This window comes from Ovis canadensis, chromosome 1 (genome assembly GCF_042477335.2).
Source record: "Ovis canadensis isolate MfBH-ARS-UI-01 breed Bighorn chromosome 1, ARS-UI_OviCan_v2, whole genome shotgun sequence".
In the NCBI taxonomy this organism is placed as follows: Eukaryota; Metazoa; Chordata; class Mammalia; order Artiodactyla; family Bovidae; genus Ovis; species Ovis canadensis.
In genome coordinates this window covers 133,433,109-133,458,152 of record NC_091245.1, presented here as the reverse complement: position 1 = coordinate 133,458,152, position 25,044 = coordinate 133,433,109, and the positions used below count along the sequence as shown (strand labels likewise).

General features: G+C 40.6%; 1 protein-coding gene across 7 annotated transcripts in view; it reads left to right on the top strand.

Annotated features, from left to right (window-relative positions):
- JAM2 (junctional adhesion molecule 2) overlaps positions 1-23,838 on the top strand; it is an 80,646-nt gene extending 56,808 nt beyond the window's left edge. Inside the window, exons 4-11 of one of the 7 annotated variants that reach the window (XM_069549871.1) lie at positions 153-305; positions 5,322-5,524; positions 7,857-7,956; positions 10,618-10,725; positions 11,487-11,526; positions 12,744-12,759; positions 19,058-19,100; positions 20,754-23,838. In XM_069549871.1, coding sequence (XP_069405972.1) covers positions 153-305; positions 5,322-5,524; positions 7,857-7,956; positions 10,618-10,725; positions 11,487-11,526; positions 12,744-12,759; positions 19,058-19,066 — 629 coding nt within the window. In that variant the 3' untranslated portion in view covers positions 19,067-19,100; positions 20,754-23,838. Of the gene's footprint in view, positions 1-152; positions 306-5,321; positions 5,525-7,856; positions 7,957-10,617; positions 10,726-11,486; positions 11,548-12,743; positions 12,760-19,057; positions 19,101-20,753 lie in introns of all 7 variants that reach the window. The other 6 variants (XR_011248597.1, XM_069549863.1, XM_069549876.1 and 3 more) reach the window with 6 other exon arrangements.
- Positions 23,839-25,044: the final 1,206 nt, after the last annotated feature.

The window sequence follows — 25,044 nt, the reverse complement described above, 5'->3', positions numbered from 1 at the left end:
GAAATTAGAAATAGCAGCACTCATAAACGATTTTTAAGGTTTTAAATTGAGTTTATTAATTGCAGTGGTTACTGAACAAGGTGATTAGAAGAAGGTAGTATATAGAAAGTTATTGCCTCATTATTAACATCATCATCTTCTTTTTCTAAAAGGTGATTTTAAGGATCGAGCTGAGATGATAGATTTCAGCATACGGATCAAAAATGTTACAAGAAATGATGCCGGGAAATATCGCTGTGAAGTTAGTGCCCCATCGGAACAAGGTCAAAACCTGGAAGAGAATACGGTCACTCTAGAAGTATTAGGTGATGTGCTTGTGTGTGTGTGGTTACTGTTCCCGCCCTCATCCCCTCACCCAGGCAACTCAGGGCCCCAGTGAGTAAAGGTATAAAGGTGGACCTCCAGCACCACCTTCCCTGCAGCAGCCTCTTCACCTCGCTGGCTGCTGACATTTTACTGTTACTAACTCATTATGACAAAGTCTCTTTCCAGTTAAGACTGAGGTAAATCTTAATGATCCTACACTGTGTGCATGCCTGATCAGTCGTGTCTGACTGTTTGGGACCGCATGGACTGCAGCCCACCAGGCTCCTCTGTCCATGGGATTTTTCAGGCAAGAACACTGCAGCAGTTTGCCATTTCCTTCTCCAGGGGATCCTACACTATACGTAGAAGCACTTTCCTCAAGACTTTATTTTTCAGTCACTTTCAGCATATGTAGTGATTCTCTTATTAAATAAAATAGCCTCAAGTGAGATGATAGAAAACCACTAAAACAAAAGTATTGGAATTAGCAGATGCAAACTGTCATATATTGAATGAACAAACAACAAGGTCCTACTCTATAGCTCAGAGAGCTATATTCAGTCTTCTGTGATAAACCATATTGGAAAAGAATATGAAAAACAGTGATGTGTGTATATGTATCTGAATCACTTTGCTGTACAGCAGAAATTAACACAACATTGTAAATCAACTATACTTTAAAATAAACTTTTTAGAAACTATAGGCTGGGGAAGTATTTAAGTTATTCTGGTAAGAAAAGAAATTAGCATTTATTGTGTAGCTAGTATGCATTAGGTTCTTTCAAGTGTGTAATTTTACTTAATATTCACTGACAACCTGATTTTTATGGATGAATATATAGATGTTAAGTGATTTCCCAGGGCTGCACAACTAGTGTCTGGTCCAATATTTAGATCCTGATAAGGTTAAATGCAAAGCCAGTACAATTAGTTACTCTAAGATGCACTGATACACAGTAACTGCCTATGATGATCACTGGCGGAGGAACTGATCCATTCTTCTCTTAAATGTTGCTATAAACTGTCAAGCAAAGAGAATAAAGTAACTCCTCTTCCTTGTTCTATTATATGTAGGCTGTTTCTAAACTACTAATGATGTACTGTTACAGAAGAAATTTAATTCAGAAAATCTTGCAGGAGATTCAGCTGGTGTATTAGTCTTCTGTTGCTACATAATAAATCATTACAAACTTAGCAGTTTAAAATACCACCCATTTGGGACTTCCCTGGTATTCCAGTCACTAAGACTCCATGCTCCCAAGGCCCTAGTCAGGGAACTAGATCCCACATGCTGCAATTAAGAGTTTGTATGCCGTAATGAAGATTGAAGATCCCACGTGTTACAACTAAGACTCAGCTCAGCCAAATAAGTAAATAAAAACATTTTTAAAACCCCACCTGTTTATTAGCTCATGGTTCCGTAGATCAGAACCCTAGCACTATGTGGCTGGGTTCTCCACCCAGGCTGTGTATCACAAGGCTGAGATCAAGGAGTCAGCTGGGCTCAATTCTTGACTGGAGGTTCTGGAGAAAACTCTGCTGCCAACCTCGTTCATGCTCATTGGCAGATTTCACTTCCTTACGATTGGGCTTCCCTGGTAGCTCAGTTGGTAAAGAATCCGCCTGCAATGCAGGAGACCCAGGTTCAATCCCTGGGTGGGGAAGATCCCCTGGAGAAGGAAATGGCAACCCACTCCAGTATTCTTGTCTGGAAAATCCCATGGACAGAGGAGCCTGGCAGGCTACAGTGTGGGGTCACAGAGAGTCGGACACTACAGAGTCACTAGACCACCTGGTTGGTGGACACATAGTTGTAGAACTGAAGTCCCCACTCCATGCTGGCTGTCAGCTGGGGCCAAACTCCACTCTACAGCCACCACATTCCTTGGCCTGTCCGTCTACAACCTAACAAAAGCATGTTGACTCCTTCTTGTGTTTTGAATGCCTGATTTCCATTCTGTGACTAACCAGAGAAAAGACCTTTAAAGAGATCGTGTGGGACTTCCCTGGTAGTCCAGTGATTAAGGCTCTGCGCTTCCACCACAGGGAGCAAGGGTTCAGTCCCTGATTGGGGAACTAAGATCTCACATGCTGCAACAGCACAAGTGAAAAGGAATGAAACTGAAAAGAACTAATGAGAACCTACTGCACAGTTCAGGGAACTCTACTGAATGCTCTGTGATGACCTAAAGGGGAAGGATAGCTGAAAAATAGGGGCTATATGTGTATATGCATAGCTGATTTAAGAACTGGCCGATTGGAAAAGAGCCTGATGCTTGGCAAATTGAGGGCAGGAGGAGAAGGAGGCTACAGAGGATGAGATGGTTGGATGGCATCAGTCACTCCATGGACATGAGTTTGAGCAACTCTGTGAGGCAGTGAGGGACAAGGAAGCCCGGCATGCTGCAGTCCAAGTCCACGGGGTCGCAAAGAGTCGGACATGACTGAGCGACTGAACTGAACCGATAGCTGATTCAGTTTGCTGTGCAGTAGAAACTGACACAACATTGTAAAGCAACTGTGCCCCAATGAAAACTAATGTAAAAAATTAAGAGGTCATGTGCTTAGGGCAGAACCATCTGTGCAGTCTCCCTTCCCTTAAAGACAGATTTGCAACCTTAATTACAACTCTAAGACCCCTGCAGAGTAGGACCTACATTTGTGTTTGATTGAATAACTGAGAGAAAGTGTATACACACCAGGGCCTGGGAACTTGGGGGACTATGTTAGAATTCTGCCTACACAGACAGCTCTGGATTTTCCTGGATTTAAGGAAAGTCTGGTTTACTTTACAAATTTGACTTAACTTTAAACCAGACTTTCCTTAAATCCAGGAATAGGATAGAACCCTAGAGTAACACTAACACAGGTATTTTCTTTCTTGGCCTGAAAAGGATTTTTGTTTGATTACTAGTCCTGAAAATATTCTCAGCTTTGACTTTGAATATAGTTGATAATAAGACATTAAAACCATTGGTGAGGGGGAAAGTAGAGATTGTTTATCTAAAAAAGAATAATTGTTGTAGTAGCTAATGTTGTGCTTCCTATTGTAACAGGTAAGCCTTGAACTCTCAGTGAGTGGCTTACATAATAGAAGTTTCTTCCCTCATGTAAGTCAAGTCTAAATGGTTAGGGACAGAGATAATAATAGCTCTCATAGATAATAGACAGATAGATAATAGATAATATAGATAGATAATAGATAAATAATAGATAATAATAATCTTTGCCACTCTATGGACTATATCCTGCCAAGCTCCTCTGTCCATGGAATTCTTCAGGCAAGAATACTGGTGTGGGTTGCCATTCCCTTCTCCAGCGGATCTTCCCAAAGTCAGGGATGGAACCCAGGTCTCCTACATTGCAGGGAGATTCCAAATCAGTAGAGATCCAAGCTAATGTGAGACTAACATCCTCAATACATAACTTTCTGAGGTCACCATGGGTCTTGACACCTAGCTGGTAGTGGGAGGGCTAGGAGTATTACCAAACCCAGGTCCCACTGTTCACCCCTCAAAAGCCATTCAAGAGGCCAGGTTGCTGGAAAGGAAGTGAAGTGAAGTGAAAGTCTTTCAGTCGTGTCTGACTCTTTACAACTCCGTGGTCTATACAGTCTATGGAATTCTGCAGGGCAGAATACTGGAATGGGTAGCCTTCCCCTTCTCCAGGGCATCTTCCCAACCCAGGGATCGAACCCAGGTCTCCCACATTGCAGGCGGATTCTTTACCAGCTGAGTCATGAGGGAAGCCCTGGTGGAAAGGAAAGTGTGCTTTATTTTGGATAGTGGCAATGCTGGGGACAGGCGTGGGGGCGGCGCTGTCCAGAGCCCAACTGCCCTCACCCCCCAACAAGCAAGGCGTAAGAGCTTTTATAGACAGAGGAGGGTGTTACATGCAGAAACAGCACAGTCAGCTCTGACAGTCATCTTGAGATTGGTCACTGGTGGTCTCATCAGCGGCATCCTGATAGTTTTAGGTACAGTCTTCAGTTCCAGGGTAGTTTGTTTCCATTTCTTTGAGGCCAGTTCTCAGAATTGTGGCAGCTACAGTCTGGGCATCATGAGTTAACTTCTCCACCTGGGATTTCAGTATCTATAAGACAGGCTATGGCTCAGAATAGTATCTATAGCCCTTCAGAAGGAGCTGAAGGTCCTCGACTGAGCTTAATGACTAACTTGTTATTATGTGGTCTCTTTTGACTGTTTTCCTTTGTTTCTGCATTTTCTCACTTCTCTGATTAAACTTACTCTTTGACTAAATTTTTTCCACAGACAAAAGGCAGGCAGAGTGTATGATTCAGGTAACTCAAACTGGGGCTCTGTAACAACCTAGAGGGAGGGGACATATGTATACCTATGGCTATTTCATGTTGATGTATGAATGCGTGCTAAGTCACTTCAGTCACGTCCGATTCTTTGTGACCCTATGGACTGTAGCCCACCAATCTCTTCTGTCCAGGGGATTCTCCAGGCAAGAATACTGGAGTGGATTGCCTTGTCCTCCTCCAGAGGATCTTCCCAACTCAGGGATCGAACCAGTGTCTCTAACTTCTCCTGCATTGGCAGACGAGTTCTTCACCACTAGCGCCACCAGGGAAGCCCCATTGTTGATGTATGGCAAAAATCAAACCAATATTGTAGAGCAATTATTCTTCAATTTGAAAAAAAGGCAGGCAGAGTACATGGGGTGGGGGGGATGGAGGCAGAGGCAAGCAACATAGGGTCCTGCTCCATTTTAGAAGGAAGGAAGGAATGGAGAATCATACAGCAAGTTTTTCTAGGTCAAGACTGGGAATAGCATGCATTCCATTGGCTAGAACTCATGCATGTTACCCCATCTGACTGCAAGGGGTCTGGCAAGTGTAGCCTGGCTGTGTGCTAGTGAAGAAAGGAAGTGGGTCTCTTGAATAATAGCCGGTCTCTATCATAGATGTCCAATAAGTCCACCTTTACCAGGCTGTTAATATACTTCTTCAGCTTGTAAATAACCAGTGCCATTTGACTTCCAACCTTCAGTGGCTCCAGCAGTTCCATCATGTGAAGTACCCAATTCTGCTCTGCGTGGAACTGTGGTGGAGCTGCGATGTCAAGACAAAGAAGGCAACCCAGCTCCTGAATACATGTGGTTTAAGAACGGCGTCCCTTTGTTAGAGAATCCAAAACTTGGCTCCCAAATCACCAACAGCTCATACATAATGAATCCAAAATCTGGAACTCTGGTAAGGTCATTTTAAGCATTGGCCTAATAACTGTCTTGCATTTGGGAAAAAGAAATTATTAGAACTAAAATAATGTGAGTAGAGGGCTGATGCCATTGCTTATTAAGTAGAGAGAGGAAAGAGGAGCAGGAAGGATGAAGCCACTCACACAGAGAGGTGATGGGAAATGCTGCCATAGGGGATGAGAGGGCAAAACAGAGGACTGGGGAGCTGGCACACAAAGCTTGGCACCAAGGGCCTGAGGCATGACTGAGATGCAGTCATGATGATGGATCAAGCCTGGAAAGGTACTAAGTGCAGTCTCATACTATCAGGGAAATGCATGAAAACTCTCTTGGGAAACGGAATTCTCCTACACCATTGGTGGAAATGTAAATTGGTTCATTCACTATGGAAAACAGTATGGAGATTCCTTTAAAAAACTAAAAATAGAGCTACCATATGACGCAGCAGTGCCATGGGGCATATAGTTTTCCCGAGAAAACGAATTTGAAAAGATACATGCACCTCAGTGTTTATAAAGCACTGTTTACAGTAATCAAAATGTAGAAGCAACCAAAATGTCCATCAACAGATGAATGGATAAAGTAGTTGTGATGTGTGTATATATACGCGCGTGTGTGTGTGAAATAATGCCATTTGCAACAACATGGATGGACCTAGAGATTATCATACTAAGTGAAATAAATCAAAGACGGATATCGTATGACATTATTTATATGTGGAATCTAAAACACGATACAGATGAACAAAACAGAAACAGACTCACAGAGATAGAAAGGGCACCTACGGTTACCAAAGGGGAAAGGGAAGGATAAATTAGGAGTTTGGGATCAGCAGATACAAAGCTGCTATACATAAGACAGATAAACAAGGTCCTACTGTATAGCACAGGACACTGTATTCAACATCTTGTAATCAACTATAAGGGAAAAGATTCTGAAAAGTGATCCCATGGACTACAGCCTACCAGGCTCCTCCGTCTATGGGATTCTCCAGGCAAGAGTACTGAAGTGGGGTGCCATCGCCTTTTCTGATAGAGATTTATATGTATGTATAATTGAACACTAGAGGCTAGCACAATATTGTAAATCACCTGTACTATAATAAAAACGTTTATAAAAAATCAGACTTGGGGATGTCCTGACCTCGGTGGCATCCCTATGAGAACTGTGTCTATTGCCAGCACGTGATAGGATATCTGTCATTAAACTCTGCCATGACCAGCTCATCAAAAACTCTGTGACTTGAATATCTAATACTTTAGCTTTAGTCCAGATTGAGGGATCAAAAGCTTTTCTAAGGAATATTGATGGAAACCTGCTTTGAAAAAAAGCTCTTTCAAGTTAATGACATTTACAAATAAAGGTATTTTACCATCTCGTCTCTGACTTTTTAGGGTCGAGGTGGGAGTAAAAGATCATTACATCTGAAACTTTTGTTTTCATTCAAAGTAATGTGTCAGTTTTAAAAACGCTGCATTTTTAGCAGTACAGGATCACTGCCACAATTGTAAGAAAGTTTTGAAGGCATGGTAATAAAAATTTTAATGAATTTTAAGAGGAGAGTATAATGTTTCTTTTCCTCCCTTCAGTCTGCAAGGGTACAGTAACATTTAAAACCTAGATCTTCTGGTGACTAATAAAGCATATCGGTAAAGTGACTGAAGGATCAGCATATCAGTGGGTGTGATTGCTCAATAAGGAAGGACGCCAGTCTTAGTCAGCAGGTCCGAGTGATTTTACACTGAGAAACTGGGCAGAAAACCTGCTTTCACACTTGGCTATATTTACTTCGTAGATTTATTTTTTCTCAAAGCAGGTGATGAAAAGCTCCAAGGCAAGTCTGAAATGATATAGATTCACTTTCCTCAGCCCCAAGCCTTGAAATATCTGTGATGTCAAAGGGGTGCACCAGGGTAGAGCCAAGAGGAGTTATTTTCTGAGAAATGAGCAAAACAAAGACTCCAGCGTATGGATGACAGTGGCTTCCTTTGAATCCCCAGTTATGCGCTGGAAGATCATTTTTGCTTTCAGTCTAACTTATTATTTACACATAAACCTTGGCTTTGAGTTCATGGTGAATATCTTTAAAGGATCTTGGTTCTTGGGACTGATGATTCCATAAAGTGAGAATGCACAAGAGAAAGCTTTCTATCTCACCATGTTGAAGGCTGTAGAAAGAAGAGGGATGTGGGTAGAGAAGAGAGAGGAAAAGGCCTCAAAGAGCTCAAAACCTGACGGTTTCTAGGCACATATATTACATGAGGTTCTTTTCTGAGTCTACTGATAGAGTTATTGCTTAAAGATATATTTTTTTCTTCCACGAATAGCAATTTAATACTGTTTCAAAAATGGACAGTGGAGAATATTCCTGCGAAGCCCGTAATTCTGTTGGACATCGCAGGTGTCTTGGGAAACGAATGCATGTAGGTAAGCACGAAATATTGGGATGAACAAAGAGTTTGCAGTTAGAATGCGCTGTTATTTAAGAGTGGAGGGAGCAAGAGATAGGTAAAGGCTTAAGTCACATGAAGGATAAGCCAGAGGGAATGTTTAAAATCAGCTTAACATAATGTTACAAAAAAGCAAAGATGCTGTTTTAATTCACCTTCCAAACAAGCCAAGGATATTTATCATTGTTTTTACAGATTTTGGAATAATTATTGAAGTAATATGCTCAGCTGAGCAATCCTTTTTCAAACAAAAGCTCAAGAGTGTTGTTAAGTGCTCAGGGTCAAGGACTGGGAGTAGGGATTTGCATTTCAGCTTTGCCACTTATGAACTGCATGCTCTTGAATAAGTTAATTAACCTCTGTGCCTCAGTCTCCCCAAAATGGAAATAGTGAATACTGTCCTCATAAGGTTGGTATGAAGATTAAAATAATATTCAAAAGTGTTAGGATGGCATTGATGAATTATGAGCACTGTTAAGTATTGGCTATTTTAACTGTTAATTTTTTCAGTCCCCCCAAATTTTACTATGTTTATACGTATTGCAGACTAAAAAGACTGTATTTTTGTTATTTTTCGGGGTCTTTTGACTGTGCCTTGTGGCTTGCGGGATCTCAGTTCCCCAACCAGAGACTGAACCTGGGACACGGCAATGAAAGTGCCAAGTCCTAACCACTAGGCCAGCCGGGGACTCCCCAGACATGTTGAATATAGTTATGGATCCAGTTTGCTGTAAAACATAACTCATATAAATTACATAAAATAAGCTTAGAGTCCAATAAAATTTGGACTCAAGAATCTTTTCAGATTGCATGAATTTCAGAGTGAGCATGATAGTTTTTTTCAGTCTTACTTGTAATAAAATATTTTAATTCTTTCTTGTATGCAAGTCATTTGTTTGAAAGTGGTTGTGTAATAGGGATGAGCTGGAGATGGCACCCGCAAGGTTAAAGGTCACTCTGGAGGGCTGCACCCTAAAGCAGAGTACTGAGGGCTCCCCCTGATTCAAGAACTTGTCTTCAGCTTTGTGGGGTCAGGAGTTCATTTATTCAATGCTTTTCGAGGTATGCAGATGTGTAGGCAGTAATTCATACTGTCTGTGTACAGTTGACTCTCAGCATCATTTTTTTTAAAGAAAACATTCTTATTAGATTTCAGGATATTCTAAAGTAAAGATATTCAATAGTATACCCTAATTTCCACAAGTTTGAATTCCAGTTCTTTTTGAAATTCAGGTATACATATGATCCACCTGACTGACTCACAAGCTAAACGTTTATACATGAGCATTTGCTTAAATTATCAGAGAATATCCCTCTCAATGCTGCTTTAGAGTTATTAGAAAAATTCATCCTTTTTCTTTTCTTTAAATGCTCATATTTAATATCAATTTAGCCTCATCTTAAGAAATACTATCTATGAAGTCATAGTTTTGACATACTAGTTGGTTTTTTCCTAGCATTCAGTAAATAAATACATAAAATTTAGAATTTAGTGTTTTCCTAGTTCAGTTCAGTTCAGTTCTGACTCTGTGACCCCATGGACTGCAGCATGCCAGGCTTCCCGCATCAACCAACTCCTGGAACTTACTCAAACTCATGCCCATCGAGTCGGTCCAACTGTCTCATCCTCTGTCGTCCCCTTCTTCTCCTGCCTTCAGTCTTTCCCAGCATCAGGATCTTTTCCAGTGAGTCAGTTCTTCACATCAAGTGGCCAAAATTTGGAGTTTTCAGCTTCAGCATCATCCTTCCAGTGAATATTCAGGACTGATTTCCTTTAGGATGGACTGGTTGGATCTCCTTGCAGTCGAGCAGCATCACTTTAATTTGAACATGATTTCCACATACCTACACTTTCTGGTATAAGCTGACTCAAAAGTTAAAATTACTTTAAGGTTCATCCCTTGATCCTAGATGTTTCACATTCTTGGTTGGGAATTCACACCTTTGGAAATTCATAATTCATGAAGTCCCATTTCCAATTTTCTATTTGAATTCTCCCCAAAAACTTGTCACTAAAACCAGATCTGTTGACTACTCTAAATCAATGCTTTGTAAAATGTAGAAGAAAGTGAACTGCAGGTTTGCTGGTTACTCCCAGGCTGCTCCGCTGTACAGCTCCACAAGATCCTATTTCACACTGAGCATGTGGCTCCTTTCCTTTCGGCCCGAATAACGACACCCTCCTTTTATTGTGGCTTTTTTTTTTTTTAAAGAAAGAACCCACTATTTTCATATGTGTTACTACATTTTCTGTGTAGTGAGGCATAAGGTGGGTAGTATTGAGAATACTTGAACTCACTGAACTTTAAAGTTCATTTGTAACCTGATATTTAATCATATGGATTATTGTGTCTCCAAAGGCATGCCAGAGAATGCCATATATTTGAATTTTATTTCTGGATCATAGAACTTTTTCAAATATAAAAGATTCTTAATAAAACTTAGCTCTGTTAATATTTCCAGCCAATTTTGAACTGTGTCCTGTAAGAGAGTTAGTTGACCAGACTTAAAGAGCATGAAACCATCTGTCGTTTATGGTGTGTCTACAAAAGGGAGCTTTTTGAGCTTTTGCAACTGAATGACTACATCTGTCAACCTTTTTGACACGAGTTCATGCATGGATTCTTTTGCATTCCAGATGATCTCAACATAAGTGTCATCATAGCAGCTGTAGTCATTGTGGCCTTAGTGATTTCTGTCTTTGGGCTTGGCGTGTGCTATGCTCAGAGGAAAGGCTACTTTTCAAGTAAGTAAATTTCACTCTTTGCTACAAAACTTCTGTGGATACTGAGTTTTCTTCTGAGACACTGTCTGTCCTAAGAGGCTCTACCAAACTCTGGAGAATATTTTTGGTTAACTTTCCTGCAGTAGGAAATGTTCAAGATGACACTCAGGTGAGTCATGAAGCATCGTGGCAAACATAGGGAAAGACAGAGCTGTCTCACCGCAACATTTCAGGAAACAGAGTATGTGAGAGGCACCCTGGAGTGGCATAGTGCACCAACGCCAAGAGATGCAAAGTGGGTGGGTATTTATAGAACATGTACATGTATTTAAGATCCTTTTAAGTTAGGAATTGGGCTTCCCTGGTGGCTTAGAGGTTAAAGCATCTGCCTGCAATGAGGGAGACCTGGGTTCGATCCCTGGGTCGGGAAGATCCCCTGGAGAAGGAAATGGCAACCCACTCTGGTATTCTTACCTGGAGAATCCCATGGATGGAGGAGCCGGGTGGGCTACAGTCCATGGGGTCACAAAGAGTCGGACACAACTGAGCAACTTCACTTTCACTTTAAGTTAGGAATTGTGCTTCTTAAGATGTAAATTAATTTCTAGTTTTATGACAAAAATTTCATTGGAATAAATCTGTGAAATGTTTTATCAGTGTAGAACAATGGAATGTTGAATGTCACATTTAGTACAAATATATTTAGAAGAGAATTGTTCAGTAAAAACTAGAAACCTATAGTATTATAGTTGCTTCTGAGGTTTTGATTTCTTCGGGTTTAGGTCTCTTGGAGCTCCTATTTGGTGATACAGTAAGTTTGAGGTAAATAGATGAGATTTTTAAGTGCTTTATTCTTTTAATGCATTTCTTTACTCCTAGCCATTTTATGGTGAACACTACTTTTGGAAATTAGGTTTAAACATTTTTTTATACCAAAGTAAAACTTAAAAGGAGTTTCTAATGATACCTATAAATATGTATTGTAAAATGTTTTCATGAATGTGGTTTCAAGGATATTCCCTATTATTAAAAATTTTGCTCTGTGAGTTAATAAATAACTGTTCTTTTGTATGGTATTTCAGTTCAGTCCAATGTAATGTAATCCGGCTGAGTCCCCCTGCTGGTCATCCATGGAAGTACAGACAGATTAGATTGCTCTTTAAAATTCTTGTCATCTCTTATCTCTACCTGCAAAGAATGTCTGAGTGTTTTTATTAAAAATTTGGTAAACAGTTTTTCTTAAAATAATGAATTACTTTAAGGTTTTATATGAATATTATTAATTCATTAGCTAGGAATGTTACTCTCATTTTCGTCTAGCAGAAAACCTCTCTAGGAGAGTTGTTTTCTTGAACTTGCATTTCAGAAGGGGTTGGCAAACTGTGACTCATGGACCAGATCTGGTCTGCCAATTGATTTTTCTATGGACCGCAAGCTAAGAATACTTTTTGCAAATAAACTTTACAATCTATCTGATAACAGGGAACTACTGTTGAACACCAATTAAGAAAAATATGCCCCCAAAAGAATTCCATGCTTCTAATTAGTAGACCTGTATTGCTAGATTTTGATTATTATTTTTTTATTTCACTGGGTTTATTGAAAGTTACTTGAAAAAAATCTGTAAGTGCTTGGCAAAAAATATGCACGTGCCTTTTTTTTGTTTTTTTACTTTTCATCTTATATTGGAGTACAGTTGATTAACAATAGTACGTTAGTTTCAGGTGTGCAGCAAAGTGATTCAGTTATCTTGTGATTTCTTAATTCATTTATAAAAATTTTTGGAAATTTGTTTCTCTTTTGTTATATTAGTACCTACTTAATATCCTTGGTTTTACCTCTTTGCCCACAGAGCCTAAAATATTTACCTTGTGGGCCTTTCAGAAAAAGTGTGCCAACCCTCCATTTAGAAGGTATAAATGTCAGCAAGTGAGAATCAAAATTGAAAGCAAGGAATTAATTCCAAACTCATTTTTATATGAATGTGTATCATCCCCTATTAATTCTTATATTAATGATATTTACTTATTCTTTTGTAGAAGAAACATCTTTCCAGTAAGTATACTTTCTTAATGCATGCTTTCCCCTATATCAACTGCTTTTTTGTCAATTGTTTAAAGTCAAAAGTGGGAAGTTGGGTTATTTGTGAGGGTTTAATTCTTTGGGCAGTGACTTGGGTTCATCAAGGAACACATCCCACCTCATGCCTACTTGTCAATGATGTTTAATTGTCTAGAAGAGAAATGTGCTGTGCTTAGTCACTCAAGTCGTGTCTGACTCTTTGCGACCCCATGGACTGTAGCCTTCCAGGTTTCTCTATCCGTGGGAGTCTCCAGGCAAGAGTACTGGAGTGGGTTGCCATTCCCTTCTTCAGGGGATCTTCGCAACCCAGGAATCAAACCCAGGCCTCCCGCACTGCAGGCAGATTCTTTACTGTCTGAGCCACCAGAGAAGAAATAGAGTCACTAATTTGACTTCTTAGGCATTTGCACAGTGCTACTTGAAAAAGCTTTTTTTTTCTATGTTTCTCTAAATTTAAAATGTTCAAATAAAAATTTCTCTAGCAGTCAATTTTGCATTTAATTACATACCAATTATGTGTCCAGTCTTGTCCTAGGGACTGGTAACATAGCAGTGAAAAAACTAGACCAAAATACCCCTCTGTCTCGTGGAGCTCACATTCTAGTAGAGGAAGGCGGAAAGTAAACAAGTACATGAGCTCAGCAGTATGTCAGATTGTGGTAAGTGTAAGGGAGAAAAATAAAGCAGGCAAGAGCACAGAGAACGCAGAGGGGAGGAGTGGAGATAGTCCTTGTAAATAGGTGGTTAGGGAGGGCCTCGCTGATGAGGGGACATTTGAGAAAGGTCTGAAGGAGGGAGTGAGTCAGGCAGATAACCATGAGACAGACTCGTGTTCAAGCAGAAAGGAGAGAGCAAGGGGAAATGCTGGGCATGCCTGGCGTACCTGAGGAACAATAAGGGGATCAGTGTGGTTGGAACAGAGTGAGAACAACTCGAGGAAGACATGAGTGAGCACAGTAGTGTAGTGGGGGCAGAGTACAGAGTACACGCAACCTCTTCCCGGCAGAAGTTTGGCTTTGGCTCTGAGTAAGAGGGGACATCATTGGAAAACCTTGAGCAGAGAGGTAGCATCTTTGTATTTAGTTCTTGAAACTCACACTGGCTGCTCTGTTGAGAATAAACTGTAAAGGTGATAAAAGGTGGAGGAAACAGAGAGGCCTGTTAGTTAATTACTAAATAATCTAGACAAGAGCAGATGGGGGATACTCCCAAAATGATGGTCTCGACAAGGTCAAGAAGTGATGGTCAGTCAGTTCAGTAACTCAGTCATGTCTGGCTCTTTGCGACCCCATGGACTGCAGCACACCAGGCTTCCCTGTCCATCACCAACTCCAAGAGCTTACTCAAACTCATGTGCATCAAGTCAGTGATGCCATCCAACCATCTCATCCTCTGTCATCCCCTTCTCCTCCTGCCTTCAATCTTTCCCAGCATCAGGGTCTTTCCCAATGCGTCAGTTCTTCCCATCAGGTGGCCAAAGTATTGGAGTTTCAGCTTCAGCATCAGTTCTTCCAGTGAATATTCAGGACTGATTTCCTTTAGGATGGACTGTTTGTATCTTCTTGCAGTCCAAGGGACTCTCGAGTCTTCTCCAATATCATAGTTCAAAAGCATCAATTCTTTGGTGCTCAGCTTTATGGTACAGCTCTCACATCCATACATGACTTCTGGAAAAACCATAGCTTTGACTGTATAGACCTTTGTTGGCAAAGTAATATCTCTGCTTTTTAATATGCCGTGTGGTTGGTCCTAGCATTTCTTCCAAGCAGCAAGCATCTTTTAATTTCATGGCTGTAGTCACTATCTGCAGTGATTTGGGGGGCCAAAAAAATAAATTCTCTCACTGTTTCCACTGTTTCCCCATCTATTTGCCATGAAGTGATGGGACCAGATCCCGTGGTCTTAATTTTCTGAATGTTGAGTCTTAAGCCAGCTTTTTCACTCTCCTCTTTCACTTTCATCAAGAGGCTCTTTAGTTCTTCACTTTCTGTCATAAGAGTGGTGTCATCTGCATATCTGAGGTTGCTGATATTTCTCCCAGCAATCTTGATTACAGCTTGTGCTTCATCCAGCCCAGCATTTCGCATGATGTACTTTGAATATAAGGTAAATAAGCAGGGTGACAATATACAGCCTTGACATACTCCTTTCTTGATTTGGAACCAGGCTGTTGTTCCATGTCCAGTTCTAACTGTTGTTTCTTGTCATGTATACAGATTTCTCGGGGGCAGGTAAGGTGGTCTGGTATTCCCATCTCTTGAAGAATTTTCCAGTTTGTTGTGATCCACAGTCAAAGGCTGTGGAAATAGAAATAGAAACAGAAATAGATGTTTTTCTGGAACTCTCTTGCTTTTTCGATGATCCAGCTGATGTTGGCAATTTGATCTCTAGTTCCTCTGCCTTTTCTAAATCCAGCTTGAACATCTGGAAGTTCACAGTTCATGTACTGTTGAAGCCTGGCTTGGAGAATTTTGAGCATTACTTTGCTAGCATGTGAGATGAGTTCAATTGTGTGATAGTTTGAACATTCTTTGGCATTGCCTTTCTTTGGGATTAAAATGAAAACTGACCTTTTCCAGCCCTGTGGCCACTGCTGAGTTTTCCCAATTTGCTGACATATTGAGTGCAGCACTTTCATAGCATCGTCTTTAAGGATTTGAAATAGCTCAACTGGAATTCCATCACCTCCACCGGCTTTGTTCGTAGTGAAGCTTCCTAAGGCCCACTTGACTTCTCATTCCAGGATGTCTGGCTCTAGATGAGTGATCACACCATCGTGGTTATCTGGGTCCTGAAAACCATTTTTGTATAGTTCTTCTGTATATTGTTGCCACCTCTTCTTAATATCTCCTGCTTCTGTTAGGTCCATACCATTTCTGTCCTTTATTGTGCCCACCTTTGCATGAAGTGTTCCCTCTAATTTTCTTAAAGAGATCTCTAGTCTTTCGCATTCTGTTGTTTTCCTCTGTTTCATTGCATTGATCGCTGAGGAAGGCTTTCTTATCTCTTCTTGCTATTCGTTGGAACTCTGCATTCAAATGAGTATATCTTTCCTTTTCTCTTTTGCCTTTAGTTTCTCTTCTTTTCTCAGCTATTTGTAAGGCCTTCTCAGACAATCATTTTGCCTTTTTGCATTTCTTTTTCTTGGGGATGATCTTGATCCTTGTCTCCTGTACAATGTCACGAACCTCTGTTCATAGTTCTTCAGGCACTCTGTCTATCAGCTCTAGTCCCTTAAATCTATTGCTCACTTCCACTGTATAATCATAAGGGATTTGATTTAGGTCGTACCTGAATGATCTACTAGTTTTCCCTACTTTGTTCAATTTAAGTCTGAATTTAGCAATTAGGAGTTCATGATCTGAGCCACAGTCAGCTCCTGGTCTTGTTTTTGCTGATTGTATAGAGCTTCTCCATCTCTGACTGCAAAGAATATAATAAATCTGATTTCAATACTGATCATCTGGTGATGTCCATGTGTAGAGTCAGTCTTTTCTTGTGTTGTTGGAAGAGAGTGTGTGCTGTGACCAGTGTGTCTCTTGGCAAAACTCTGTTAACCTTTGCCCTGCTTCATTTTGCATTTCAAGGCCAAATTTGCCTGTTACTCCAGGTGTTTCTTGACCTCCTACTTTTGCATTCCAGTCCCCTATAATGAAAAGGACATCTTTTTTGGGTGTTAGTTCTAGAAGGTCTTATAGGTCTTCATAGAACCATTCAACTTCAGCTTCTTCAGCATTACTGGTTGGGGCATAGACTTGGATTACTGTGATATTGAATGGTTTGCATTGGAAACGAACAGTGATCATTCTGTCATTTTTGAGATTGCATTCAACTACTGCATTTCCAACTCTTCTGTTGGCTATGAGGGCTACTCCATTTTTTTCTAAGGGATTCTTGCCCACAGTAGTAGATATAATGGTCATCTGAGTTAAATTCACCCATTCCAGTCCATTTTAGTTTGCTGATTCCTAAAATGTCGATGTTCTCTTGCAATCTCCTGTTTGACCACTTCCAATTAATCTTGATTCATGGACCTAACATTCCAGGTTCCCATGCAATATTGTTTGTTATAGCATCAAACTTCACTTCTATCACCAGTCACATCCACAACTGGGTGTTGTTTTTGTTTTGGCCTCATCTCTTCATTCTTTCTGGAGTTATTTCTCCACTGATCTCCAGTAGCATTTGGGCACTGACTGACCTAAGGAGTTCATCTTTCAGTTTCCTATCTTTTTGCCTTTTCATACTGTTCATGGGGCTTTTAAGGCAAGAATACTGAAGTGGTTTGCCATTCCCTTCTCCAGTAGACCATGTTTTGTCAGAATTCTCCACCATGACCTGTCCATCTTGGGTGGCCCTACACGGCATGGCTCATAGTTTCATTGAGTTAGACAAGGCTGTAGTCAGTTGGTGATGGTATTCTGAATCTGTTTTGAACAATTTGCTGACTGGATGTGTGCTTTGAGGAGAAGAAAGAAATCAGACATGGCTCCTCTGAGAAGGATGAAGTGTGAAAGGTTTACTGAAGTGTGAAAGGTTTTGGGAGGAGCATGTTGGAGAGTGGGGTTGAGGGTAGGTGGAGACCTCAGGAGTGCTTTGCAATTTTAATTTTTGAGATGTCTATTATACTTCCAAGTAGAGATAATTAGTGAGTAACTGAGCACATGAATCTGGGGTTAAGGAAGCATCTTAACTGGAGTTAACCAGGGATTCCTTGGTGGCTCAGATGGTAAAGAATCTGCGTGCAATACAGAAGACCCAGGTTTGATCCCTGGGTCAGATCCCCTCAAGAAGAGAACAGCAACCCACTCCAGTATTCTTGTGTGGAGATTCCATGGACAGAGGAGCCTGGTGAGCTACAGTCCATGGGATCGCAAAGAGTCAGACACAACTGAGCGATTAGCACTTTCAGTCTTCTTAACTAGAGTTAGAAACTTCGGAGTCATTGGTGCATGAGATCTGTATGCGATCACCACGGTCTCCAGTTTATGTGCAGCTGGTTTGTCACTGTCCTCCTTGTATGTATGGAAACGGCAGACCCAACCTGGAGCATATGGGCATTCTTCTCTCCTCAGGCACCATGGCTTCAAAGGCCATTGATTTTCTGTTCCTAGACTTGCTCCTCAGTGCTGGTCTCTGAGCCCCTTAACACCCCAGGACAAGTCCAGGGTGAGGTCTGAGTTAGCAGTAGTTAGTTCAGGGGTGACCTTGGGAAAGCAGAGTAGCCTGATGATATAGCCACAAACCGCAGGCAATTGTAAGATTCCTGCTTTTATTAAGATGGAAAGGAAGTGTAGGGAGGGTTATGAACAGAGGAGAGGCATCATCTTATATATAGAGAAAGGCTGACCATGCTATGGTGAGGGAGGTTTTATCTTTCATTCAATCACAGTGTGTGTCTATTAACCCAGACAGTAATCTGGGAGAAAATATCTTTATTCCTAGATATGTCTCCTATTTGTCAAATCCATCTCCCTCAAAATGTATTGGATAATAAATTGGATGTTTCATTAGCTTGCTAGAGCTGCCTTAAAAGTGCCATTGACTAGTGGCTTAAACAATAGAAATTTATTTTCTCATAGTTCTGGGATCTGGAAGCCCAGACCTCTTTCCTTGACTCAAAGATGGTGCTCTCCCTGTCTTCGCATGGTCTTCCCTCCATCCATGTTTATGTCTAAATTTCCTCTCCTTATAGGGGTATCAGACATATTGGATTAGGGCCCACTCTAACTAGTTTAGTTAATTTAATTACCTTTTTAAAGACCCTGTCTCCAAGTACAGTCACATTCTGAGGTACTGGGGGGAACTGGGACTTGAACCTGTATTTGGTGGGAATATAATGCAGCCCGTAACAGATCAGTGAAATAATAGTCACTGTGTAAAACTTTTTTCCCATGGAAAAAATGAAATTAGAGGTTGTAAAGATCAAGCTTTCAAAATGTTACATCTTGATGAGTTGGTGAGTTAAAAGTTAGTAAGTCTCTGGTTTGCATATTCTGCAAACTTTGTTAGTATCTAGCCTGAGGCTACAAGTAGATTCACAGGGCTTCACACATACTGATATATTGTTGCATGCTTTTCTCTGTGAATATCATCTATAAATATAAGAAATCCAGTTAGGAGTGCTGGGCTTTTTATACCTCGCTAAGATACATGTTCTTCTTCCTGTTGAGAAAAATGTATGGAGGTAACATTAACTGAAAGAGGATATGTATTTTAGAATTGGAAGCAATAATGTAGTAAATGTTCCTTTTTTATATTCCACAAACAGGAAGAGTAGTTCTGCATCTAAAGCCACTACCATGAGTGAAAATGTGAGTATTTTTAAAGCATATTTACAGAACAAATGTGTGTAGGGAGTCGGGCAGGGAAGTGAGTTAATTGTATGGAATTGATGGATTTCTGCATTTAATACACCTTGTATCCATGTCTACCATTGGTCTTTAGAAGGAGCTAAATAAATGTTAGCTCACATCCCCTGCCCGGGATGGCTGTGTCTGTAGAGCAGTGGGGCTCTCCCATCCCATTATTTTCTGTCCTGGTGTTTTCTATTGTTAGTCAGCCTCCTTAGCATCATTAGATCTGGCATTGTCAGCTCCATTTTAAAGATGAGGAAATTAGGACACGCTTCTCACAGGATGACAATGGCCAAGCTGGGACCCACGTACCTTTATCCTTGTCAGCTTGACCGAGCAGATGGCTTGCCAGAAGAACTGTGGGTCCGGACTCTCTCCTGTAGTTACTCAAAGCTCTTGGAAATTGAAGGGGTATGGAATGTCCTCTGCTTTTGCAGAAAGGAACATTTCAGAAATCCTTGAAAAGATGTAAGAATTATCGAACTCAGATGGTTAAGGGAACATAATTTGGACGTTTGGACCCTCGTGTACTTTTGATTAGTAAGCATTCCAGAGAAGCAGTCAATATGATCATTGCTCAGATTTTATAGCTCTTTGGATGGCTGTTCAGCCTTCTGGACTAGCTTTCAGGAATACAGTGGGAGGAGGGAGGTTTCCCATGTTTTTGAAGTCAAATTCCTTCCTTGATAAGTGGAGCGCTGCTTCCCTAAATTCCTTAGTACATTCTGCAGGGATTCACTTAGGTTTCCTTTCAGTAGAGCTTAGGGTGAGGCATGGACATCAGTTTTTTAAACACTTCAGTGACTCTGATAGACACTAACCTTTGAGACCTACATAGTAACCCACAAAGTTTTTTCTACCAAAGATTAAAAAAATTGTCTACTCCAGAATCTATTGTGGAAGTCACTTCATTTTGTGGTTTGCAGTGCCAAAGCCTGTTGTTCCATAGAAGACAAGCAACATGGAACTCCATGTTTGCTCCTATAATTTGTAGGAAAATAACTCCTCAAGTGTGGAATAAAATAATCTCATCCCACCAGACAAGAAGAGATACTTGGTGGCTGAGTTGAAAGAACCAAAGCCTCACTCTTTTTCTTGGTCTTCCTCTCCGTTGCCTTCATTAGCTGAGAATTAGCGTCTCCAGTTCGAGTTCTGCCCTAGAGCAGGGTTTCTCCAACTTGGCACCACCAACATGTTCTTCTAATTCTTAGACAAGAATTTATATAAGAAACAACAGTTTCTTCTAAGGCTTGTCTAATTAATGTTTGTAATTTCACATAATTCTTTGATGTGGGGGGCTGTCCTGTGCATTGTAGAATGTGTGGGAGTACCGACCACCACCAGCTCTGTGCAAGTAGCATCCTCTTAGCAAACAAGATTTCTCCTGCTCAGATTCCCATTCCTACTTCTTTATTCTTTAGGCAGAGTTTCAGAGATTTGTCTCCTAATATTTATTTAACTTCCCATAAAATAGATTGAATTAAATATATTTGGTTTGTACTTGCAAGATTCTCATAATGGGTATATCTTTATACTCCAAATATTTCTATATTTCTTAATATATGAATTAATACATCATATTTAAACTTGATTTTTTCTTTCTTTTCCTAGGATTTCAAGCACACAAAATCCTTTATAATTTAAAAGAATCCTACCTTGGTGATACACCAAAACCACAGTTGTTGCACAAGTTATTAAACGATTATAAAACAGCTTTGTCTTACATTTGCAAAGAGGTACACGATGATATGAAATTGGTGTTGCATTATAATCTGTATGACTGCTGAATCACTTGAAATTTTTATACAAATAGTTCTGTCAGCGCATAAAATACAAATCTGGCTTCTTGTGTCTTGACAAGGTAAAGGAATCAAAATACTTTATAATATTCTGGCGCTTGTGAAATGTTAAATATCCTAACTTCTAGCAAAAGTTACTAAAATGTATCATTCTGGTTGTGAAATGAATCCACAGAGTATGAAAATATCAGCCACATGTACCCTCTGTGAGAGTGTGATTTGGCGGGTTCAGAAAAATACTCTGACAGACACAAAAGGAGCCTCTGGTTTCATTCCTGCCAGAATCCTCCTTTTCCTCTTATCTAATCCTTATTCTGCTGCTCGTTTATCACTGATCTAGTCACAGAACGGTGGCAGAATGGGTCTCATACCCAAGGATTTCACTTCACCCAAGGATTTTACTTTCATTTCTGAGAACCACAAGCAACATGAAGAAAAATACCTAATACCTGGTGTGTGTCCTTGATTTCTTCATTAAACATCATTTTGAGAGTCAAACACAAACCCAAGTGTCTCATTTCACCCCCAGAGCTGGTTGTTGCCATTTCCTTCCCCTGAGACTCCTTTGAAGGGGATCAGTGACCTTGACATCCAAACTCACCACTGGAGCCGATGCACATAACCCTGTTGATACCTGTCACTGCGTGATTGTGACTTCACATCTGTCTCTAAAAACCAAGCAGTGAAATTTTACATTCAGCCAAGTCCCTTGCCACCGCTCTGCCAGTCCTTCTTATGGCAAAGTCAGGGATATGGAGGGGAGGAGCAATTGTCTAATAAAATGAGATGAAACAGCTTGAGCATCCTCAGGTTCCTGGCACCCTGTGTCACACTTGATACATAGAAGACACAGGAGAAATGAAATGAAAAAAATGGGTCTGATCATCTGGTTTCTCAACTGATAGATCATGAAGACCTCCAGCTAGTGTTACAAAGTGAAAATTCCAATGATCCGTGTAATAGGTGAACAGTTAGATTGTGTTAATAACATAATCATCTAGAACTTATTTTGATTATTCAGATCATATTGAAAAAACAATATGGCTAGGGCATTCCCAGTTCTAGGCAAATCTAGATGAAAAGGTCTCTCACTACCTTTGACAACTTTGAACATGGTTAAGCTGCTTTTGGACAACAGACCCTGGTGACTCAGATGGTAAAGAATCTGCCTGCAGTGCTGGAGATCTCGGTTCAGTCCCTGGGTCAGGAAGATCCCCTGGAGAAGGGAATGGCAACCCACTCCAGTATTCTTGTCTGGAGAGTTCCATGGACAGAGGAGCTACAGCCAATGGAACCCCAAAGAGTCGGACATGACTGAGCAACTAACACTTTCACTTTTCAAGCTGCTTTTAAAGGAGTCCACTCTTTTTGCCCAGTGTGTGCTAAGTTGCTTCAGTTGAGTCCGACTCTTTGTGATCCTAGCAAATCCCTAGGATTCACTGGACTGACAACTGGATTAAGTACTCACCTAGAGCCGAATATATGCCTGGACACGTCACTAGTCTGTGACATTCAGTGATTCTCCCCAGAATTCTTACCCTTCCAACATTTTCTGTAAAGGGCCAAGTAGATAGTTCAAGCCATACAAGGCCATATGGTCCCTGCTACAACTGCCTGGACTGTACTCAGCTGTGCCATTTTTCATGCCATTGGAGCATGAACAATAATTTTTTTAAAGGTCTCATTTGTGTTATTTCATCAACAGTAAGCTATTGAGGGTAGCAATATCAATAACCTCAGATATGCTAATGAAAAAGACTGATAACACTCTTAAGGCAGAAAGCAAAGAGAAACTAGAGAGCCTCTTGATGAAAGGGAAAGTGAAAATGCTGGCTTAAAACTTAACAATCAAAAAACAAAGATCTTGTCATCCGGTCCCATCACTTCATGGCAAATAGATGGGGAAACATTGGAAACAGTGACAGACTTGACTTTCTTGGGCACCAAAATCACTGCAGATGGTGACTGCAGGCATGAAATTAAAAGACACTTGCTCCTTGGAAGAAAAGCTATGACAAACCTAAACAGCATATTAAAAAGCAGAGATATTACTTTGCTGACAAAGGTCTGTCTAGTGAAAGCTATGGTTTTTCCATACATACATCATACATCATATGTATACATACATCATATGTATGGATGTGAGAGTTGGACCATAAAGAAGGCAGAGTGCCAAAGAATTGATACTTTTGAACTGTGGTGTTGGAGAAGACTCTTGAGAGTCCCTTGGACTGTAAGGAGATCCAACCAATCAATCCTGAAAGAAATCAGTTCTGAATATTCATTGGAAGGACTGATGTTGAAGCTGAAGCTGCAACACTTTGGTCACATGATGCGAAGAACTGACTCATTGGAAAAGACTCTGATGCTGGGAAAGATTGAAGGCAGGAGAAGGGACGACAGAGGATGAGATGGTTGCATGGCATCACTGACTTGATGGACGGGAGTTTGAACAAGCTCCGGGAGTTGGTGATGGACAGGGAAGCCTGGTGTGCTGCAGTCCATGGGATTGCGAAGAGTCGGACATGACCAAGCAACTGAACTGACTAACTGATAAACAGCAAGCAGTCAGGATCTGGCCCACATGCAGAGTTTCCCAGCTGCCAGTGGACAAGCATTAAAAACAAAACATTTATCATTATAATTCTTAGAGCACTTTTTGTTTCCATGAAGTAAAATTGTGTTGTATAAAGGTTGGGGCTCTAGAATCTAATAGCAACTTTTGTTTTGTTTTAATTGTATCATTGACTGTTGTAACGAGATTTATTTTTGGTGGGGAGCTAACCTAACTAAATCTGGAACAATTGTTTTTCAATACAGCCTTGCAAAGAGCTTCCTTCATCTCACAGTTGGTTTTGTCTGATTAGTCTACATTAAAAGTAGCAGAATGTGTTCAATTTTTTAGCCCATTTAATGGTGCAGGGGAAGAGTCATCCACCTATTGTTGTTCAGTGAAACTGAGGAAACTACTCCCTCTTACTGTTTGTAGCTACAAGGCTAAAGCTTTAGCTGCTCAAGATGAGAATCTTGTCTCAGTCTGGGTACCTGCCAGCTTCTCCAGTGCTAAAAAAAAAAAAATGCTCTGAAAATAAAATGCCGAAACTATTTATTGAACACTTTATATATGTCATGGAGGGTTGGGTGGATAGAGGTGAGGGTATATAAAACCTCATTCACCTCAATGACGTATAAAAAGAGGGCAATGTCATTTTACAGATGAGGAGACCGAGATGAACTGAGTCAATGACTGCCAAGTTTACAAAACCAACTGAAGAGGCAGAGTCAGTGTGACCCAGGTCCATCTGATCCAGAATGTTCTACACAAGATGTTTTTTCTCTGCCCCAGCATTCCTTTCTTCTCACATTCTTCTCCCCAAGGACACCTTCCTTTCCTCCTCAGTAATCTCTGGCCCATGCACTCCTGTCTAGTCTTACAGCCTGTGATGCTTTGTCCTCCCGCCCAGGTTAGAGTCATGGTGGGGAATTCCCTGGTGGGCCAGTGGTTAGGACTTGGAGCTTTCACTGCCAAGGGCCCTGGGTTCAATCCCTGGTTGGGGAACTAAGATCCTACAAGCCACACGGTGCAGCCAAAAAGGTTTTCAAAAATGCTACCAATCCATTAAAAAAAAAAGTCATGGTGAATCATTTTATCTCCTCACCACAGATACTGAAATCTTTAATCTTTTTTTCAAGATTGAAGCTGACCATGATAAATATACTTCTATTACTACCACTCTATCTTTAATCATTGTTTTTAATCTATCTTAACTACTTTTATCTCCTGCTATTAGCTCATACCTTTTGTCTTCTGGTATCTTCCCCCCTCGATCACCCCCTCTCCTAGTAACAATTTCAGTCTCACCATTCTGAAGGTTCCTTTTTACCCTGGTCTCTCTCCCACACCATCGGTCAGTTACCATCAGATTACTTTCTTGAACACTGTCAACTCCCTTCTCGCTTTTGACTCATCCCATTGCTAAAAGCTTTCACTCTTTTCCTTTACTTAGTCTGACTGAGGTCTAATCATCTTAGCCTGAAATTCCAAGTGTTAAATCACTCAGTTATGTCCCACTTTTTTTGACCCCCTGGACTTATAGTCTGCC